General features: G+C 43.7%; 2 protein-coding genes across 2 annotated transcripts in view; both read left to right on the top strand.

Moving 5' to 3' along the window:
* ABCC8 (ATP binding cassette subfamily C member 8) overlaps positions 1-6,379 on the top strand; it is a 73,450-nt gene extending 67,071 nt beyond the window's left edge. Inside the window, exons 36-39 of the mRNA XM_058026083.1 lie at positions 903-1,006; positions 1,799-1,932; positions 3,213-3,275; positions 5,758-6,379. Of these exons, the coding sequence (XP_057882066.1) occupies positions 903-1,006; positions 1,799-1,932; positions 3,213-3,275; positions 5,758-5,895 (439 nt within the window). The 3' untranslated portion in view covers positions 5,896-6,379. The remainder of the gene's footprint in view (positions 1-902; positions 1,007-1,798; positions 1,933-3,212; positions 3,276-5,757) is intronic.
* Positions 6,380-11,744: 5,365 nt separating this feature from the next.
* On the top strand, positions 11,745-13,679 carry KCNJ11 (potassium inwardly rectifying channel subfamily J member 11). The gene has a single exon (XM_058026088.1). It carries the CDS (start codon positions 11,806-11,808, stop codon positions 13,006-13,008), a length of 1,203 nt encoding a protein of 400 aa, XP_057882071.1. The 5' UTR covers positions 11,745-11,805; the 3' UTR covers positions 13,009-13,679.
* Positions 13,680-17,826: the final 4,147 nt, after the last annotated feature.

Raw genomic sequence — 17,826 nt, forward strand, 5'->3', positions numbered from 1 at the left:
AAATGCCCTTTCCTGTGTCTGTGCCATTTACCTTAGGAATAAACAGTACAATCCTCAGTGCACAGTTACATCTCCTGCAGTTTTAGTTTCTACATAAGTGATTAGAGTTCACTGAAAAGGATACAGGCTTCAGGACATGCCTGAATAGACCATGATTCATTCACATCAGTAGATGATGTGATTTTATTCCTTTGTTTTATTAATTAATCTATTAAAAAATGCATTTAGGCCAGCATTGATCCTTCACAACTCATACAGCAGGAGTAAAACATAAAAATAGTGTCATGCACCATTGAATCTTTTATTGTCATTCTACATCCTAATGTAATATGATGTGAGATTCACATTCGTTACTGTCACTTCTGGGCCACAGCAAGCTAAAATCATGTTCATCTGTTCATAAATCCAAGGTTTTTTGAATTGCAGTGAAGACTTCAATCTCATAATGCAGTATGAAGCTTGATTATTCTGTCAACATTTCTACAGCAGTGAAGAACAAAGAGACATTGTATTTAAAAGGAGGGAGGGTAAAATCTTGGCGTTTATTAAAATTGAATGTTAATGTAGACTGAGTATAGTCACAGCTTTTTCTAGTAAAACATGAGATTTATTTTGTTTATACAGAACAAAATAATTCCAAAACCATAAAGATAGCCACAAAATAGCAAACTTTTCCCTTTGTGCTTAACTGACAGTCAAATTTTCACCTTAATCACATTGGCATAAACATTGATCAAGTGTGGGAAATTCAATGGATTTATAACAATGGTAGATCAGAATCAAGCCCAGACCTTCAGTGTATGATTGTGATTATCTGCAGGTTTGTTCCTAAGCACACTAAAAGCAGAAGTCCATTGCAGCAGTTTCTGTTGACTGATGTTCTTGAATTCCCCCTGCTGCAGGTTTAACTTGGACCCAGAGAAGAAGTGCACTGACAGCATGCTCTGGGAAGCACTGGAAATAGCTCAGCTCAAGCATGTGGTGAAGGCACTCCCTGGGGGCCTAGGTAATGAGACTTCTGTTTGAGAATATTGTTTCCAGCATTCACAATGTTCCTGTTTCACACTTATTTATTACAAGGGTAGCTGATGAAGAAAGAGCTTTTGAAGTTTGTGGAAGGTGACAAAAAGTGCCTGCAGGCAAATGTCCTATGTCTGTATAACTCCTTTACCAACTGTACCTGGGGCGCAGAATCCTCTTTTTTTCAAATGAATGGCTAAATTATTTTATTTCAGTATGTCTTTGTTATGAAGCAATGAGCTTTATGGGTCTTGTTAAATAATCTGTCAGCAAGTCATCTGTTACCTAGAACACATTTGTATATTCTAACAGTCATGTCCAAGGAGGAAGATCTCTAAAGCTTCAAGGTGTGAATCATTTGGCCATGCAGAAAAAAAAAAAAAAAAAAAAAAAAAAAAAACAAATCAAAAAACCCCCACCAAACACCTAACAAAAAACCAAAAAATAACCAATAAACTTCCTTAAAATGGTAAGTTATACAGCCCTAGGGTAAAGAAATGATGGGTGCTGGTTTGACTGGGGGTGCAGTGTCCTAGACTGTACATGTTTCAGAGAAACTCACTCTTGAACATCCTCAGCTGCTCTGATGTCTAACAGATACAGAGAATATAGGGAGACAAAAGTACTGGTGGTGTTGAACACTGGGAATAAGCAGGCAAAAATGTGTCACGAGCAGCTGTAAGCCTAGGAAATACTACTTTACACTGAAAGTGAGACTGTTTTCCAAGCATATGCTCTATTCTGATCTGACCTTAGTGATTTTCTGTATCACTTCCAGATGCAATAGTCACAGAAGGGGGTGAAAACTTCAGCCAGGGCCAAAGGCAGCTGTTCTGCCTGGCAAGGGCTTTTGTGAGGAAGACTAGCATCTTCATCATGGATGAAGCCACAGCATCTATTGACATGGCAACAGTGAGTTTGAAGTGCTTCTGATTTCTTTTACTTGATATGTGAAGTAAAAGGTGGAAAACAAGTCTGTCTATTCTGTAATATGCTTACACCATAATTAGTTGCAGACATACTTAAAAGCCCAGGTAGTTGTGAGTCACTGCTAACAAATCTAAAGAGCTTTCAAACCATTTTACTAGAGATTGAATAGTTATTCCAGAGCTGACTGCATTAGGAAAATGAAGCATGTTATTTTAATTGGCAGTGGGGTTTCTAAAGTAAACAAAGCTGGAGAAGGTCAGCTGGAATGGTCAGTGAAGGGTGAATTGGCAAGTGACAAGTTTTCCCAGCATGGGTGGCAGGAAGTTATAAGGCTTGAAAGTAGAGGCAAGGAAATAAACACAGACGCAGAAAAGACATACTGGATTATTGCATTAATTGCCTGGAATTTCTAGGCAGATGCTTAGGCACTCAGTAATAGTGCAGTGACTGGGTTTAAGCCAAATAGAATAGTACATTTTTTCATCTCTTATGTTGTTACAGGAAATATTTCCATTTTCTTTCCACTGTGAGTAAAGAACATAATTGGAGGGGTTTGGTAGAATAGTTACAATTTTTAGTTCAGTAAAATGTTAGTGTTTGAGCTTCAGCAAGGGAACCATAGTGCAGTTGAAACACATTTTGAATTTTGAGTTTTCCTCCTTTGCAATACTTCTCTGAAGAGCAGCTAATAACAAATGGAGGTATCTGTGCTCGTGACACTTCCAGGCAGTTTGGAATGGAACACCAGTCTCCTAAATAGCAAAGGATGAGTACTTGTTGAGTGAGAGCTATGTATGTTAAGGCCACCTTAAATATCATCTCCACTGTTAACTATGCCAGGTACAGCACAGTCCCTTGCCTGTCCCTGCCACCCCTTGGTGTTAGATGTCCCCGTTGTGCTGGAACATTTCTGGGCTTGCACTGGGGTGAAGGACACACCACAGAGGCGCCAGCATGGGCAGCCTGGCAGCACCCAAAATTCACCTTGGGTCTCCTGAGTGTCAGACTGAGGCCAGGACAGCAGGAGTTTGGGGCCAGGGCACAGCTCTGGTGTGTGCTGAACCCCAGAGGCAATGGCAGGAGACACCAGGCTCTGGCTTACTTCAGACACAGAGCTCATTTTCCACTTCTGCAATGGATGATAAATAACAGCATGGAATAGTCAGTGGTTACTTACTGAACCCTTCTTATTCTTCATCTTGTCTGTGTCTATCATGCAACTTCTGTTGTTTGAAAAGCACCAAATGTTGTTCCTTCCCTAGGAGAACATTCTCCAGAAGGTGGTCATGACTGCGTTTGCTGACCGCACTGTGGTTACAATTGCAGTAAGTACAGTCCCTGCTGCCATCCTAATGCTAACAAGGATCTGAAATGTCACCTCTTGTCAGTGTTAATAAATGTGGTAATTGGGCCAGTCATCTTTTTCTTTTTTTAAATAGTGTTTAAATGTAAGCTTTCTTTTCCTTTTTTAAATTTCTTACTTAAATTCATAAGAGTGGCTTCTTAGATGTGTTACATGATGCTAAGTCAAATTACCTGTAAAGATACATAATCTCAATATGCTCCCTATCTTCTGTTTCCCATTTTAAGCTAATTTAAAATGCCGTGTACTTTGCTGCAAAATATAAATTTCATCAAGCTAAAATAATCATTTAACTAAGGACAAGTAAATACACATTTCAGGGAGCTGAAATGAAGTCAGTATGCTCCTTAACATTTGAAAATTCAACATAAGAAATCTGTGCTCAGGAATCTCTGAGGATCATTTATTTTCACCTAGCAAATGTATAACAGAAGACCTGATTTATCTTATGGTATCCATCCAGTGTGTCATTATAAAAAAGCAAAGGAGTCATAACCATGACATTTCCTGATTTCTCTGCATGAAATTCAGATTTGCACTATGTTCTGCATTTATGTATCTTTTTCAGTTTGTTTGGGGACAGGCTGAAAAAGCTTTATTATTCTTTGGCACTCTTAATGCGTTTTAAATTGCACATTTCAAACAAACAACATCGTGGAATAAAGTTACTTTGAATATTTTTGCTTACTTCCAATTGTAAATGAGGTTTACAGCAGGTGGGTTTGTATTCAAAGCATTCTGTTGTGGAAACATAACACAGGGGTTTTGTGAGATGGGTAGTGGTTTTGGGGGTGTGGAGGTTTTTTTTCTTTGGTTTGGGTTTTCGTTTGTTTTGCGTTTTTTGGTTGGTTGGTTGTGTTGTTGATTTTCAGGTGTGGTGTTGTTTTGTCTTGGTTTTGGTGGGTTTTTTTTTCCCCAGAAAAAGCCATGTATTCCTAATTTCAGTTTAGGAAGAATAGGAACAGTAGGAGTTACAGTTCTGGCTCTCTGTTATCTTCTGTGTTACTCAGAATTACCACGGTGGCAGCACTGATTGTGTTACACTGAAAGAGATCAGACAAGGGCAGCAAATTCAGCTGGAATGTGATATTTCAGTCCCCTGCCCCTGCCTGTGGAATGGATAAATGTCATAGAAACTGCAGAATATATGAGATTTGTAGAATGCCATCAGTGATTCTTTTATAGAAAATCTGGCTAGGAAAGCCTGAGAAGGAAATACAAGAGTTGTTTTGATACTGAGGATGCCCAAGACTTGATTAGGAACCTTATGGGTGAAGAGCAGCTGTGTAACAGAAACCATAATATTCTGAGATTAAATATCCCTGAGGGAGTGAAGCAGATCCAAAAAAATCTCATGCAGTTACAGTTAACATGAAAAAGTGGAATTCTGTCAGTATGAAGAGGCTTATAGAAAACTAAACCCAAAAATAAATGGTAGGGGAAAAAAAACCTAAAAGAAGCAGTAAATGAGATGGAATCTGACAGGGATTATGGAAATTACTGAAGCATTTTATTTAAAAAGAAGATGGAAACAATGCATGCTATTTGTTTAGGTAAGGCTTGAGTTAGGATAGAAAAATGTGGTATGGACAAAGAAATAAAAAAGATTATTAGGAACAAGAAAACTGAACTCAGAGTCCATAGTTCACACATACCTTGAATACTGTGTGCAGTTCCAGTCTCCTTTTGCCCAGAATAACACATTACAAGTGAAAAATGCTGAGAAGCACAGGATGATTTTGGAGGTGTTGGACTTGCTCCTGGAAGGGAGCAGCTGAGCAGGCTGGGGCCCTTGTGTGAGGAAGAAGGACAATGTAGGGACATGAGAGAGAGGTCTGCAAAGTCACAGGCAAGGGGTGTCTGGTGAAACTCTGAGCAACACGGCCCAGAGCACACAGAACAGGGAGTGCTTGTTCATGCAGTGGGGAGGAAGTATGGAAAAGCCTTTTCCAAATGATATGGGTGCAAAATTATTGTGAAAGCTCAGGAGAAGATGTGGCCCAAGTCTTGTAAAATTGACTGGATCAGCTTTCTACATAGACGAACGTCACTAAGCCCAGGAACCACCCCAGACCCAGATAGAATCCAGGAGTGGGAGAATTCCCAGCCTCCCACAGGCACTTCCACACTCAGTTGCCCAGTTCCTGCTCTGCCTGGCTGCCTTCTTTTGGCTGCACTTGGGAGCAGGACTCTGGGCTGGGGACATTCTAAAGGGAACTTGTAGGACTCCTCATTCTCAAGTACCTGTGTAGTTTTTAGGTACTTGAGTATCCACCTGGCTCTTGGTCTGTATATTTATCTGCAGTATTTACACAGAAATTAGGATGAAAAGTAGGATAAATAGCCTTTATCAAACTTGAACTTGATAGGAAAATTCATCTTATCCTGGAATATATTGAATAGAGAGACACACTGACCTGGCATTTTGTTTATTTGTTTTTCAGCATCGTGTGCACACAATCCTCAATTCAGATTTGGTTATTGTAATGAAGAGAGGAGTTATTTTGGAATATGACAAGCCTGAGGTTCTGCTAGAACAAGAAGACAGTGTCTTTGCTTCTTTTGTACAAGCAGATAAGTAATAAAAATAAATAAAGCATTTTAGAATACAATTTTATTATTTTCTAAAAAATGTAAAATACCTGTAAATAAATATTATTTCATAATAAATTGAGCTATTCCTTTTTTAATAAAATGAGCCATTTTTTCCATCCAAAGCATTAATGAATTATCTGTGTACTTTAACTTTTGGTATACTACTACTTTTCTTTTTATTTGCTGCCAAAGAATCGTGAAATATATTTGCAAAAAACTACATGGGTGAACCACAACAGGATACACATCAAACAAACATAACCAGCATGGAGTTTTTATGTAACTCTCAACTCCCATCATTTATTAACATGTTATTTTTTGTGTCATAGCCTTACTGTAGATAATGTTCATGACTGACTAAATGCAGAAGGAAAAATTATATACCAAAGGTATCTCTCAAAAGCTTGTATCTCTTTCAATGAAATGACTCTGTAAAGCTTTAATATCTAAATACAAAATCTATAAAACATTTTTTATATTGTGGTTTATTCATAGTGCCTGAGTTGTGCCTTAGACTCTCCTTTAATCCTGTCTAGAAATGAATCACAATCTGATTCCATCTTTCTGCCCACTGAATACTATTACACTGATTCCAAGCAGGATGGACACAGACTCCCTCCCAAACCATGAAGAAGCTGAGGGGAGGCAGGCTATGATAAAGTATCAGTGTTTAATGTACACTGTTTCCAGACCAGTGCAGATGTACCAATTCATCTGGAAATTATCCCTCCAAGTCTGGTAAATAAACAGCATTAAACCTTTCAGTGCAGCTCAGGGCCTGAGCTTGACTCATCATCTCCTAGTTTGACATATTTCACCCACTGTCGTGCTCTCTAGATTTACTGTGACCCTTACCAATAAATTCTGGACACTAAAGACAACTTTCAGCCACTAAAATTATCCTAATTCAGCTAGACAGCTACTTATCCCTGCCCTGTGACAGTCATTCTGGGACTTTTTCATTAATAGAGGGTTAGAATGTCAATAATGGAAGGCTACAATTTTCACTGATTTTTGTACAAGTTTACCTTTACCTGATTTTTTTACAAAGCAAGTTTACCTTTACATCCACTTTTTTGTTTTGTTACTTCCCCTATTTGAAGAACTTCTAGTGCTTAGGAGAGCTCTTTATCTTTTGGGGGTTTTTTTGGGGTTTTTTTTTTTCACTCTTTAGCCTGCTCAATTAGTTTGGAACCACTTTTCAAAAGCTTTATTTTCTAGAACAAGACACCTCAGTGTTCTCATGGGTCCTGTGATATTTTAAGGCATTACTTCTAGCACTGCAGCAGAGAGCCAGGGAAAATGAAGAGCTGTTGTTGCTGTTTGTGTTACCCGCTGCAGAGCAGAGTATTTGCAGCACATCCCTGCTGTTACTTGGGCAATCATGAAGGGCAGGCCAGTGGCACCAGAGAAGAGTGCAGAATGAGCAGTGGTAAATGAACAGGATATGGCAATGCAGATGAAAGGCATCAGCTCTGTCATTGCCTACCACCCTTCAAGAGGGAAAAAGGCCAGTTGGGAGCTTTCTCCTCCTCCAGGGAATTGTTTGCTGGGCAGTGTCCAGGAAAGAATGGCTGCAGGACTATTGCAGGGTGTGTTTTCACCCTGGAATGCCAGGCTTCCACTAGGGCTGAGAGAGGAGAAGTGGGACCAGAAGGGCACAGAGCAGGTTTCTGCCACAGCTCCTGGGCATGCTGTCTCCTGGCTTCCCATTACTGCTCTAAGGCAGGATCTCATCCTGAAAAGGCTTAGGAAAGCACCACTCTGCAGGACTCCCCAAACTCACACTGCAGAGGCTCTGCAGCCCTCTGTGGAAGCTCTCAGGGATTCTAATGGCAAGGGGAGAGATGCAGAGAAGTGAGGTTTGGTGTGCTTTTAATAAGTGTCTGGGACTTGACACTGCAATTTGGGCTTGCTCCTACTCCACAAGCTCCTGCCAGCCTCACCCAGAAGGGAATGCAGGGAGGAAGGGACGGGAGGCTGGACTTTATCCTGCAGCACTAAGAAATTAGAACTCAAAAGTGCAAGTGTCACATTTCCATTTTAAATGGAGCTTGTAATTCCCAAAGTAGCATTACAGGAGAGTAGGGTGAGTTCATTCACATCCAACAATTACCAATTTTTAATGGTACCACACTGCTGAATCAATATCTGTGACCAGGGAGGCTCCTGGCTGCCACTGGGACAGGGCATTTCCTCAGCACATTTCAGCTGGTCTTGTTTATGTGGGGCCAGGGAGTTCCTGCCCCTAACTCTAGAGGATTAAGGGTCTCACCAGTGAGCAGAAGCAGTTCCCAAGAACGTTTTTCTGTGGTGTGAGGCTCATTGACATTACCCAAGTCAGCAGACCTCGTTGCCATGAGATGGGCACCCCAGCAGTCACTGTTAACCAGGCTCACAAATGTGTTTGTATGGCAGTGAGGCATCACTAAGCAAAGGGCTGTACTGCAGTGGCTGCAAACCAAGCCAGGCTTTCAGTTTTCCTGAGGGACAGGACTTGTCCCAGCCCCAAAGGTGTTAGGGGAGAGGCTGCCCATGGAGCTGCACCAGAGGTTTTCTTGTTGATTTGTATAAACGCTTCCACCATACAGAAAACTTTATAGGGTTTATTCCCTTGTTTTAGTGTGGCCAGGAAACACAGCAGGGCTCTGCTCATCAGTCCTCTTCCCAGCTCTGCTCCTGCCTCCCCTTGTGGCTTTGCAGAACCAACTCTGATCTCTTTTCTTCAGCCTACCTACTCGTACTGCAAGGTGATTCATGAGGATTATTTCAGACTAACACTATGTAGCCTCTGAAGCTTTACTCAGCTTCTAAAGGCAGAGTAATAACATGGCAACGACTAAATTTTAATTTGACAGTTATCATAAGATCTTGTTTGATAGCCATTAAAATTAGAATAAATGGAGGGGGGGAGTTTTGAAGTGTAAAACCTATTTTGTGGGTGGTAGAACTTACCCCTCATGATTCAGTACTACAGAGTGGGATTGTTCATTCCTGTGAGCCCAATTGTTTTCAGCAGCTCTTAACACAAATATGTTGGCTCACTCAGAAGATCTGTCACTTTTTTCTTTTAAGTATCTGCCACTTGATCCATAAAGACAGCTCTAGAAATTCTTCAGCAGAAGCCACTGGCTTTGCTGTCCCATCTCAGCCCCTAAGTGCTCAGAGATGAAGGAAAAGAAGTGGCAAATGACAGTCCCATTGCAGAAGTGGAAGCAAGGAAGCACTGCTCTAGAGAGTTCAGGATTCCTGAAAGCAGCGTGGTGAGTGTGCTCATAAATCACCCCTCCCTGGGTCGTTCCTAGCACAGGCCATGCAGCAATTCCCTCTTCCTCCAAAACCCTCGCCCCGACACAGGTTTTTATCCATCCCACGTTTATGGAGGTACCGCCCTCTGGAGGAAAAGCCACAGAATAAAGACCACGCTTAGGAAAGAGTCAGGAAAAACGGCACAAAAGTCAGGATTGCCTCTGGAATCCCTATGTCCATGTCTGCAAGGGTGTAAAATGCTGCCCAGGAGTAGCCTGGTGTTCTGCAGCCTGTTTACGCTCACTGCAAAATTCTGGAATACGACCTGCCACCAGCTGCAGAACTACACATCTGACAAGTAAAACTTCAATCAACTTCATCCTCTTGGGTTATGGGTTTTCTTTTTCATGTTTAGAAAGAAAAATGGGGTCTTTTAAAAAGAAAAAAACCACAACCAAACTCTTTAAAAAATTAAATTGTCATATAAATCATGTAGTTAACAACCTAAAGGGGTAGGTGCAGATAACATGCACACCAAGGGCACAAAGAGAGTTTAGGAGATGACTAGATGAAGAGATGTAGAAGAGAAAGGGCTAGAGATAGGGCTTAGCCACCTTTGGCTAACTCAGTGGCCTGGCAGCCACGTGCCAGGGCACCTTGTTGCTATTCTAGCTTCATTTATCAAAGCAGCAAGAAAGATGAACCAGATTGGGAAACTGACCCCTCCAAAAGGAATCGATGTGTGCAAGGACATGCCACAATTCATACACAGAAAGTACAAATAGTCCAAAGCAATAGTAAACAATTAATTACAAGACCTATAACAACTGCTCAGAGAGCTCAGGGTGATTACTTCAAACCACTATTCTGAAATCCCTCGGTGGGCTGCTTTAAGCAGCTGTAGGTGGTGGAAGTTACTCTCAACCCCAACTGGCTGATTCCCAGACATCACTGGACAATTGCCTTGCCCAGGGAATCTGTGCCAAGTGCTGTTTGCAGTGTGTACCAAACACTTAGAGCCAAAACTAAAGGGAAAGTCCAGGGATACATGTCGTGCAACTAGAAAATAAATAATCACAAATCCATTGGTACTAAAGAAAAAACTCTTATCCAGAATATCCTGGGATGCTGTAAAAACTCCACAGTGTTGATGTCTAAACTGAAATAGAAACAAAATATTGAAACCAGAGGAAATAAACACATCAATGAGAATATTGCTGTTTATACAGCAGCAAAGCCACATCAGAATGTTTTTACATAACGCATCTTGTCAGGAGGACACATCCTCATGGGCATGCCCATGTATGTATTTATACCCACAGAGACATCCCAGTGTCCCGAACAGGTTCTAGCTTCCTGCCTCCCTTTGTTGCCTCTTCCGAGGATTTTGATGCCTGTCTGAAAGTTCATGTCACTGGGGTTAACCCTTTCTGGCCAGATTTTTTTTTTTTTTGCAACTTTTGCTGCTGTATGGACTGTAGACATTTTCCTGAGAAGCCACAGCTCACACCATTTTCACAGTCTCCTCTCTGCACTAAATAAACAAAACAAAACAAACAAAAAAACATTCCTTATTTATTCTAAATAACTCTGGCAGAATTATAAGTGGGATTGAGCCCCTTTAGTTCCAGGTTTCTGTTTAGCCATTACCTCCTTGGATTCAGCTCATTCAAGCCAATTTCCTACCACTGCCTGGCGATTTATCAGATGAATGCTTTCCTCTTACTTACCAAACGACACACAGGTGAATTTCAGTATATACATTATTATTATTGTTATTACTACTACTACTATTATTATTATTGATACTATTACTTTATTATTTAAAATATATTATTAGGATGTTACTATTATTAAGATATTGTTATTGTTATTACTATCATTATTATTATTACTATTATTATTACTATTATTATTATTATTATTATTATTACTATTATTATTACTATCATTTTTATTACTATCATTATTATTCAAATTCCTTCTTTAAAACTGGCCCGTACCTTTTTTCTCCCCGCCCCCATTTCACGGAATAATCACCCGACATGAAGCCACGGCATCCCACAAAGGAGCCCCTGCTAATGGAAGGCAGCAAACCCGTCCTGTATCAAATGTTTACATACAAACCGCGGCGCGAAACCCTTCCCCCGGAGGGAAATTAAAAAAAAAAAAAAAATAAGGAAAGGAGGGTGAAAAGGTAAAGAAACGCCCCCAGCTCCGGCGGGGAGCGCTCCCGGCCCGGCTGCGGCGGCGGGGGCTGCGGCGGCGGTGCTCCCGCTCGGCGCCGGGCGCGGCCGCGCCCCCGAGCCCGCGGCGCTCCCTCGGCCCGGGCGCGCAGAGCCGGCAGCGCGCAGAGCCCGCGGAGCACAGGAGCGCGCAGAGCGCACAGGGGCGCGCAGAGCCGGCAGCGCGCAGAGCCCGCGGAGCACAGGGGCGCGCAGAGCGCACAGGGGCGCGCAGAGCCGGCAGCGCGCAGAGCCCGCGGAGCGCAGGGGCGCGCAGAGCGCACAGGGGCGCGCAGAGCCGGCAGCGCGCAGAGCCCGCGGAGCGCAGGAGCGCGCAGAGCGCACAGGGGCGCGCAGAGCCCGCAGGGCCCCTGGGCCCCCCCGGCTGGCGGGGCGGTGCGCGGCGGCGGTGGCGGCGGAGCCATGCTCTCGAGGAAGGGCATCATCCCCGAGGAGTACGTGCTGACCCGGCTGGCCGAGGATGTGCCCGATCACGCCCGGTACCGCGCTCGGGAGAGGCGGGCGCGCTTCGTGGGCAAGAACGGCGCCTGCAATGTGGCCCACAAGAACATCCGCGAGCAGGGGCGCTTCCTGCAGGACGTCTTCACCACCCTGGTGGACCTCAAGTGGCCGCACACGCTGCTCATCTTCACCATGTCCTTCCTGTGCAGCTGGCTGCTCTTCGGCATGGTCTGGTGGCTCATCGCCTTCGCGCACGGGGACCTGGACCACAGCACCCGGCTGCAGCGGGACCCCGCCGAGGGGACGGCGGGCTCTGCGGCCGCCTTCGTGCCCTGCGTGACCAGCATCCACTCCTTCACCTCCGCCTTCCTCTTCTCCATCGAGGTGCAGGTGACCATCGGCTTCGGGGGGCGCATGGTGACGGAGGAATGCCCGGCCGCCATCCTGGTGCTGATCGTGCAGAACATCGTGGGCCTGGTGATCAACGCCATCATGCTGGGCTGCATCTTCATGAAGACGTCGCAGGCGCATCGGCGGGCCGAGACCCTCATCTTCAGCAAGCACGCGGTGATCGCGCTGCGGGAGGGCCGGCTCTGCTTCATGCTGAGGGTGGGCGACCTCCGCAAGAGCATGATCATCAGTGCCACCATCCGCATGCAGGTGGTGAAGAAGACGGCCAGCCTGGAGGGCGAGGTGGTGCCCCTCAACCAGATCGACATCCAGATGGAGAACCCCGTGGGGGGCAACAGCATCTTCCTGGTGTCCCCGCTCATCATCTACCACGTGATAGACAAGAACAGCCCCCTCTACGACATCTCCCCCATGAACCTGCACCACCACGAGGACCTGGAGATCATCGTCATCCTGGAAGGGGTGGTGGAGACCACCGGCATCACCACGCAGGCCAGAACCTCCTACCTGGCGGACGAGATCCTCTGGGGCCAAAGGTTTGTGCCCATCGTGGCGGAGGAGGACGGGCGGTACTCGGTGGACTACTCCAAATTCGGCAACACGGTGAAAGTGCCCACGCCGTCGTGCACTGCCCGGCAGCTGGAGGAGGACAAGAGCATCATGGACACCATGCCGCTGTCCCCCAAGGGCACCATCAGGAAAAGGTCTGTCAAGCTAAAGCCCAAGTTTACCATAAGCGAGGAGCCTTCCTGATGCCTTCTGACTGGGAAACTCTGTTAGGGCTTTGTGTCTGAATGATCTCATGAACTCAAAACACTGAGGTGGCCTCTTACTTTTTTTTAAAATTCAGGTTGGTAGCACAAGGTATGTTCTGGTGTTATTTATTGTGGGGAAATCTAAAGCTAATTATATTTTTTTAAAGGTGTGAGAGATTTCAAGCAGAACTGGGAGAAGGGAAAATCATGGTCTGCAGCTTTAAATTTCAATTCAGACTATTTAATTGCACGATCATTTTGCCTTGATTCAACTGCAGGTAATGACACATTTTCTCAAAAAATAAATGTATATTTATCCTCAGAGATTGCAGGTTTTTTAGGGTCTTGCAGTGTTTGCAAGTCAGTAGTTTTTAACTGGTTTTTTTTTCCTAACTTGAACAATCAATATAGCAAAATAAAATATTAATAATTAATAAAGTAGGCTGGATTTAAATGATAAAAAAAGGGTCAGGCAATAGCACAAGACCAGATCTGGAAGTGTCTCTATATTATACTGTATGTCTCAAAGAAATTAACTGCTGGATTTGCATCATCCATATTGTGTTGTATGGAGCCACTCCTACCACATGCAGTATGAAATGTATTTGAATATTTACTTTTGTTTATTTTAAAAGCCTTTACACTTCCAAAATAAAACATTCAGGAATACCTTTTTGTATTGTACATTTCTGAAAGTAAGCAATGCTTTGCCTTTAAAAGGAATAGCAGATAATATACAGTTGAAATCAATTATAAATAGGAAAATTCTGCATTTTAATTTCAAAATGAAGAGAAGCAACATTCCCTCTCTCTAAACCACATGGCAATAGGATATTCAGTACAAGAATTAACCTCTCCCTTGGGTCACGGTGAATTCTGCTAGATAATCAGAGAATAAAAATAGAATTACATATTTTGAATGAAAGGACAGTGCTGAATGCTGAAAACATATCTGCATGCAGTAGGGAAAACCTTTTACTCCTTTCCCTTTTGTAAAAGAAACAAAGGTTTTTTGTGCTCAGGGGAAGGAAGGGTGCATAGGACAGCGTGTTCACTCCTGGGATGCTGTGTCAAAAACATTACTGCTGCTGAGGAAGCAATTCCTGTTCCAGTCTCATCCTGAGCTCCCTGTGCAGCTGGTGCCTGCCTTGGTTTCAGCTGGCTCCAGGATCTGTCATTTGCCAGCAAACATGAAGGAGCCATGTTCACTCTCTCAGCCCCACGGTGACAACAGGAACGATTCCCTTCACCACTCCTGCAAATCCTCTCTGGAGCTCCTGGTAGCAGCAGCAAGTTTATTCCTACACAGGGTTGTTGGGACATGGCACCAGCATCAGCTACAGGGCAAACTGCCCCCCAGGTAAAAAGCATACAATGTCCAAAGGAAACCTATAGAACATCACAGAGCTGATCCCACACCTGGTTTTACAGGCAGTGCAGAGAGAACCGAGCTACTTTAAATATCATTATTCAAGGAGGATCTAATGTCAACACTTGTGTGCTCTGTGGTTCACAATAGACACTAAAATCGTTTGTGTTGGCAATAATATGGCAAATTTCTGATGCCTTGGCAGTGTAACTGTATGACAAACTCATTCAAAAGGATAAGAAAACTTCCACAGTGACTGTGGAATATTTTCAGGCATCTATCATAGAAAAATCAACGTTTGGGTGAAATCAAGTATTGGGTTAAAATGAAAAACCATTTGTTATGTTTTTGGTGTTTATGTATTTTGGTTTTATGAAGCATTACCAGACTGCTAGTTACAGGAATAAATGCCTGCTCAGTTTCCAAATCCCCAGTACACCTATATAATTCTGTGAACAGCTCTGAAAATGTGAAATGAATTTCACAACAAAATGACAGTAAAATTAGCATTAGCAAGTAGTCAGCAAAGAGAATTTGGAAGGGCACATTTTATATTATAATCATACCCCTCCTCCTGCTTTTTTAAAATAGGGCATGATTAAATGCCTTACATGATTAAATTTCTTCTGTAAGACCAAGTTGATTTGTCATATTATTTTCTGGCTTTCCCTTTTTCCTGCCCCTGTCTCCCATTGCCTCTCAGAGAGCACCTACAGTAGAGCTCCCTGCATTTCCCAGGCACCTTTGTTCCTTTGAAAGTTCATTGTTCTTTATCACTTGTCACAAAAACACTGCTCTGTTCTCACAAGAGTTGTACACAAAATATTAGTTGGCTTTCCAGTGACTTGAAATCCTTGGCCTGTCCCTAGGTCTCCTTAGTGCCTTATTTCAGTGTGTGAGATGCACCTCAAGGTTCTCTCCTAAAACCACTTCAGCTCTGGCTGCAAATCTTCTCAAGATTTGACCTAAATGTGAAGCAGTTTCAGCAGCAATACCCTGCAACTATTTTCAGGGACTGATGCAAGCTTGTTTTTTGCCCTGGGGAAGTCTGTGAAGCTGAGAGGTGGAAAATTCTCTTTGTTCCCTGTGAGATGGGAGGGGAAGGATGGGAAGAAACAGCTTCTGTTCACTGGGCTGTTGTCAGGAGCATCTTTTATGTCATTTCTTTTTCAAAAAGATTTTTCTGAAGTCTCACAAACCAAAAAGGATCATAATATTATGAGGAAGGGAGGATTTGTGCTGTTAAAATCACCATAGTGAATTATTTGAAGCAAAGAGCTGGTGATTTTGAATTTCAGGATTGTTGTGATATAAAATCCTTCTGTTCTTTCACCATTTCAAATATTCAAAAGCATTTTGGGGGCAGAGCAAGGAGGGATGAGTGTATTTATTTTGCATTAAGGACATTCTTTTTGGGAATCCTTTCAATTTGTCACTAATGAGGTATTTGGGAGCACAGGTACCTGAAATGGTGCTCAGAGCTCTCCTTCTGCTGCCCACCCCCATTCTCCGTGGGAAGGCTCTGAGGAAGGCAGCAGTGCCATCATTTGTACACAGAAAAGTCCTCGTTCCCAGCAGTGAGCCAGCACTGTGCTTTCCATGGGTGAACTCAGAAGTGAGTGGGCTCCTCAACTTTCTTCTCCAGCCCACGTCTCTTTTGGGAGGCGGTGTCACGGTTTGGATCCTGCAGAGCTGTGGCTCCCGCGTGTGCTGGGGGCCGTGGGGGCAGCTGGAGGCTGCATCCCCTGCTCAGGGCTTGCCCTGCCTGGGCCTGGCACTGACACAGGCAGGGAGTGCATGGAATTGCCTGCTGTGTGCTCCAGGAGAGCATGGTCAGTTTGTGCTCGCAGGCTCACACTGTTCATTCACTGCTTTTGAGTTTGTGGAGCTGCTTGGATGGGGGAGCAGGATCACAGAGCTGGTTAATCAGAAATGGAGGCTGCAGAGCACCTGGATGTCACAGCTTTAAAACACTTACAGTGACTGCTGGTGGGCCACTGGGCATCTCAGTTCGTGTTGCTTTTCCTAATGAAATCCAAACATATGTATACAAAATTAGGTTATAACAGGGTCAGAATTTCTCTCGTTGTCCCTCAAGGCACATGATAAGTGCAGAGTTACAGCAGTGTACGGTGGTGGGACATGTCCCTGTGAAATAGATACAAGCCAGAAGTGAAATCCTTGGCCTGTCCCTAAGTCTCCTTAGTGCCTTATTTCACTGTGTAAGATGCACCTCAAGGTTCTCTCCTAAAACCAGAGAGATGAAGAGATGGCATTATAAGGGAAAAGAGAGTCAGGAATACAGAATAAATACATTTAAAATGCAGAAGTTACACAGTGTGGAGACAATGGCAAGCTACATAAACAATTTTATTTTGAAGCAGCAGCAAAGGTGTGACGATGGTCGGATGAGAGTTCAAAGCCCTAAAAAGCAGATCTGGGAGGCTGCAGTGAGAGTCTTTAACAAGGCCAAGGTCTGCATGCTAGCACAGATTAGCAACAGGGTCAGTGTCAAAATCAGGCTGCCCTGAAACGTGAGCCTGGGCTGGGCATGGCCAGCATTGCTCAACCCAGTGGGTAAATATTGCTGCTTGTTGAGCAAGGTGGGAGCCACAGCAGGGCCCTGCTGGGAGCAGTGCTAGGAGGGCTTGTGGGGGCCTGACCCCTGTGTTAGTTATGTATTAATAGCTAATAATATCAAACTAATGAGTAATTAACAGCTCTTGGAAAACTGAATTTGTGTCTCTGTGTTTTCCTTCCTTTTCCACTCTTTGTACCTCAATCACCCCTGAAGGGAATTACTGTAGGTATGCTAGCATAGACTGTTATTATGTGGGACAAAGCACAAACATGTTTTGGGGAGTAAAATACAAACTTAAAGTAGATACTAGAAACCCAAAAATTCCTGTGAAACTGCCCAGCTTGCAACTTTCACAGTGATTACTTGTACAAAGCATGGAAATATCCATTCTTAGGACATTGATGAACCACCATGGGTTTATGCTCCCTGTTGTTCATTTTGCAGGTGTGAGTGGAAGGGGAAGTGTTTTGGCTCTTCAGAACAGGGTTATGGAGAAGAGATTGAGGTTCAAAATCACTGCATTTAAGGGTCCCTGGTTACACCTTTTGTGCTCAATGTCATCTTGGCATTCCCACTAAAAATGGGCAGGATAAATGCTCTTTGCAGGGCATGTTCCATGTGGAACTCCATCCATCCAGGGCCAGCTGCCGCATTCCAAGGTGGACATCTCCAACCCAACAGCCCTGATCCAACATCCTGGAAGGCAGCAGGAAAGCTTCCCACCCATTTCAATGTATTTCTGGATCCACAGGCATCATCTGCCAGGCTGCTGGGAGCACGTGCTGAGGCAGGGAGAGGATTTTCTCCTCCTGGAGCAGGAGAGCTGCTGGAGGTGAGGAGGAGGCCTGGGGGAGCTGGGGACACGT

This window comes from Melospiza georgiana, chromosome 6 (genome assembly GCF_028018845.1).
Source record: "Melospiza georgiana isolate bMelGeo1 chromosome 6, bMelGeo1.pri, whole genome shotgun sequence".
NCBI lineage: Eukaryota > Metazoa > Chordata > Aves > Passeriformes > Passerellidae > Melospiza > Melospiza georgiana.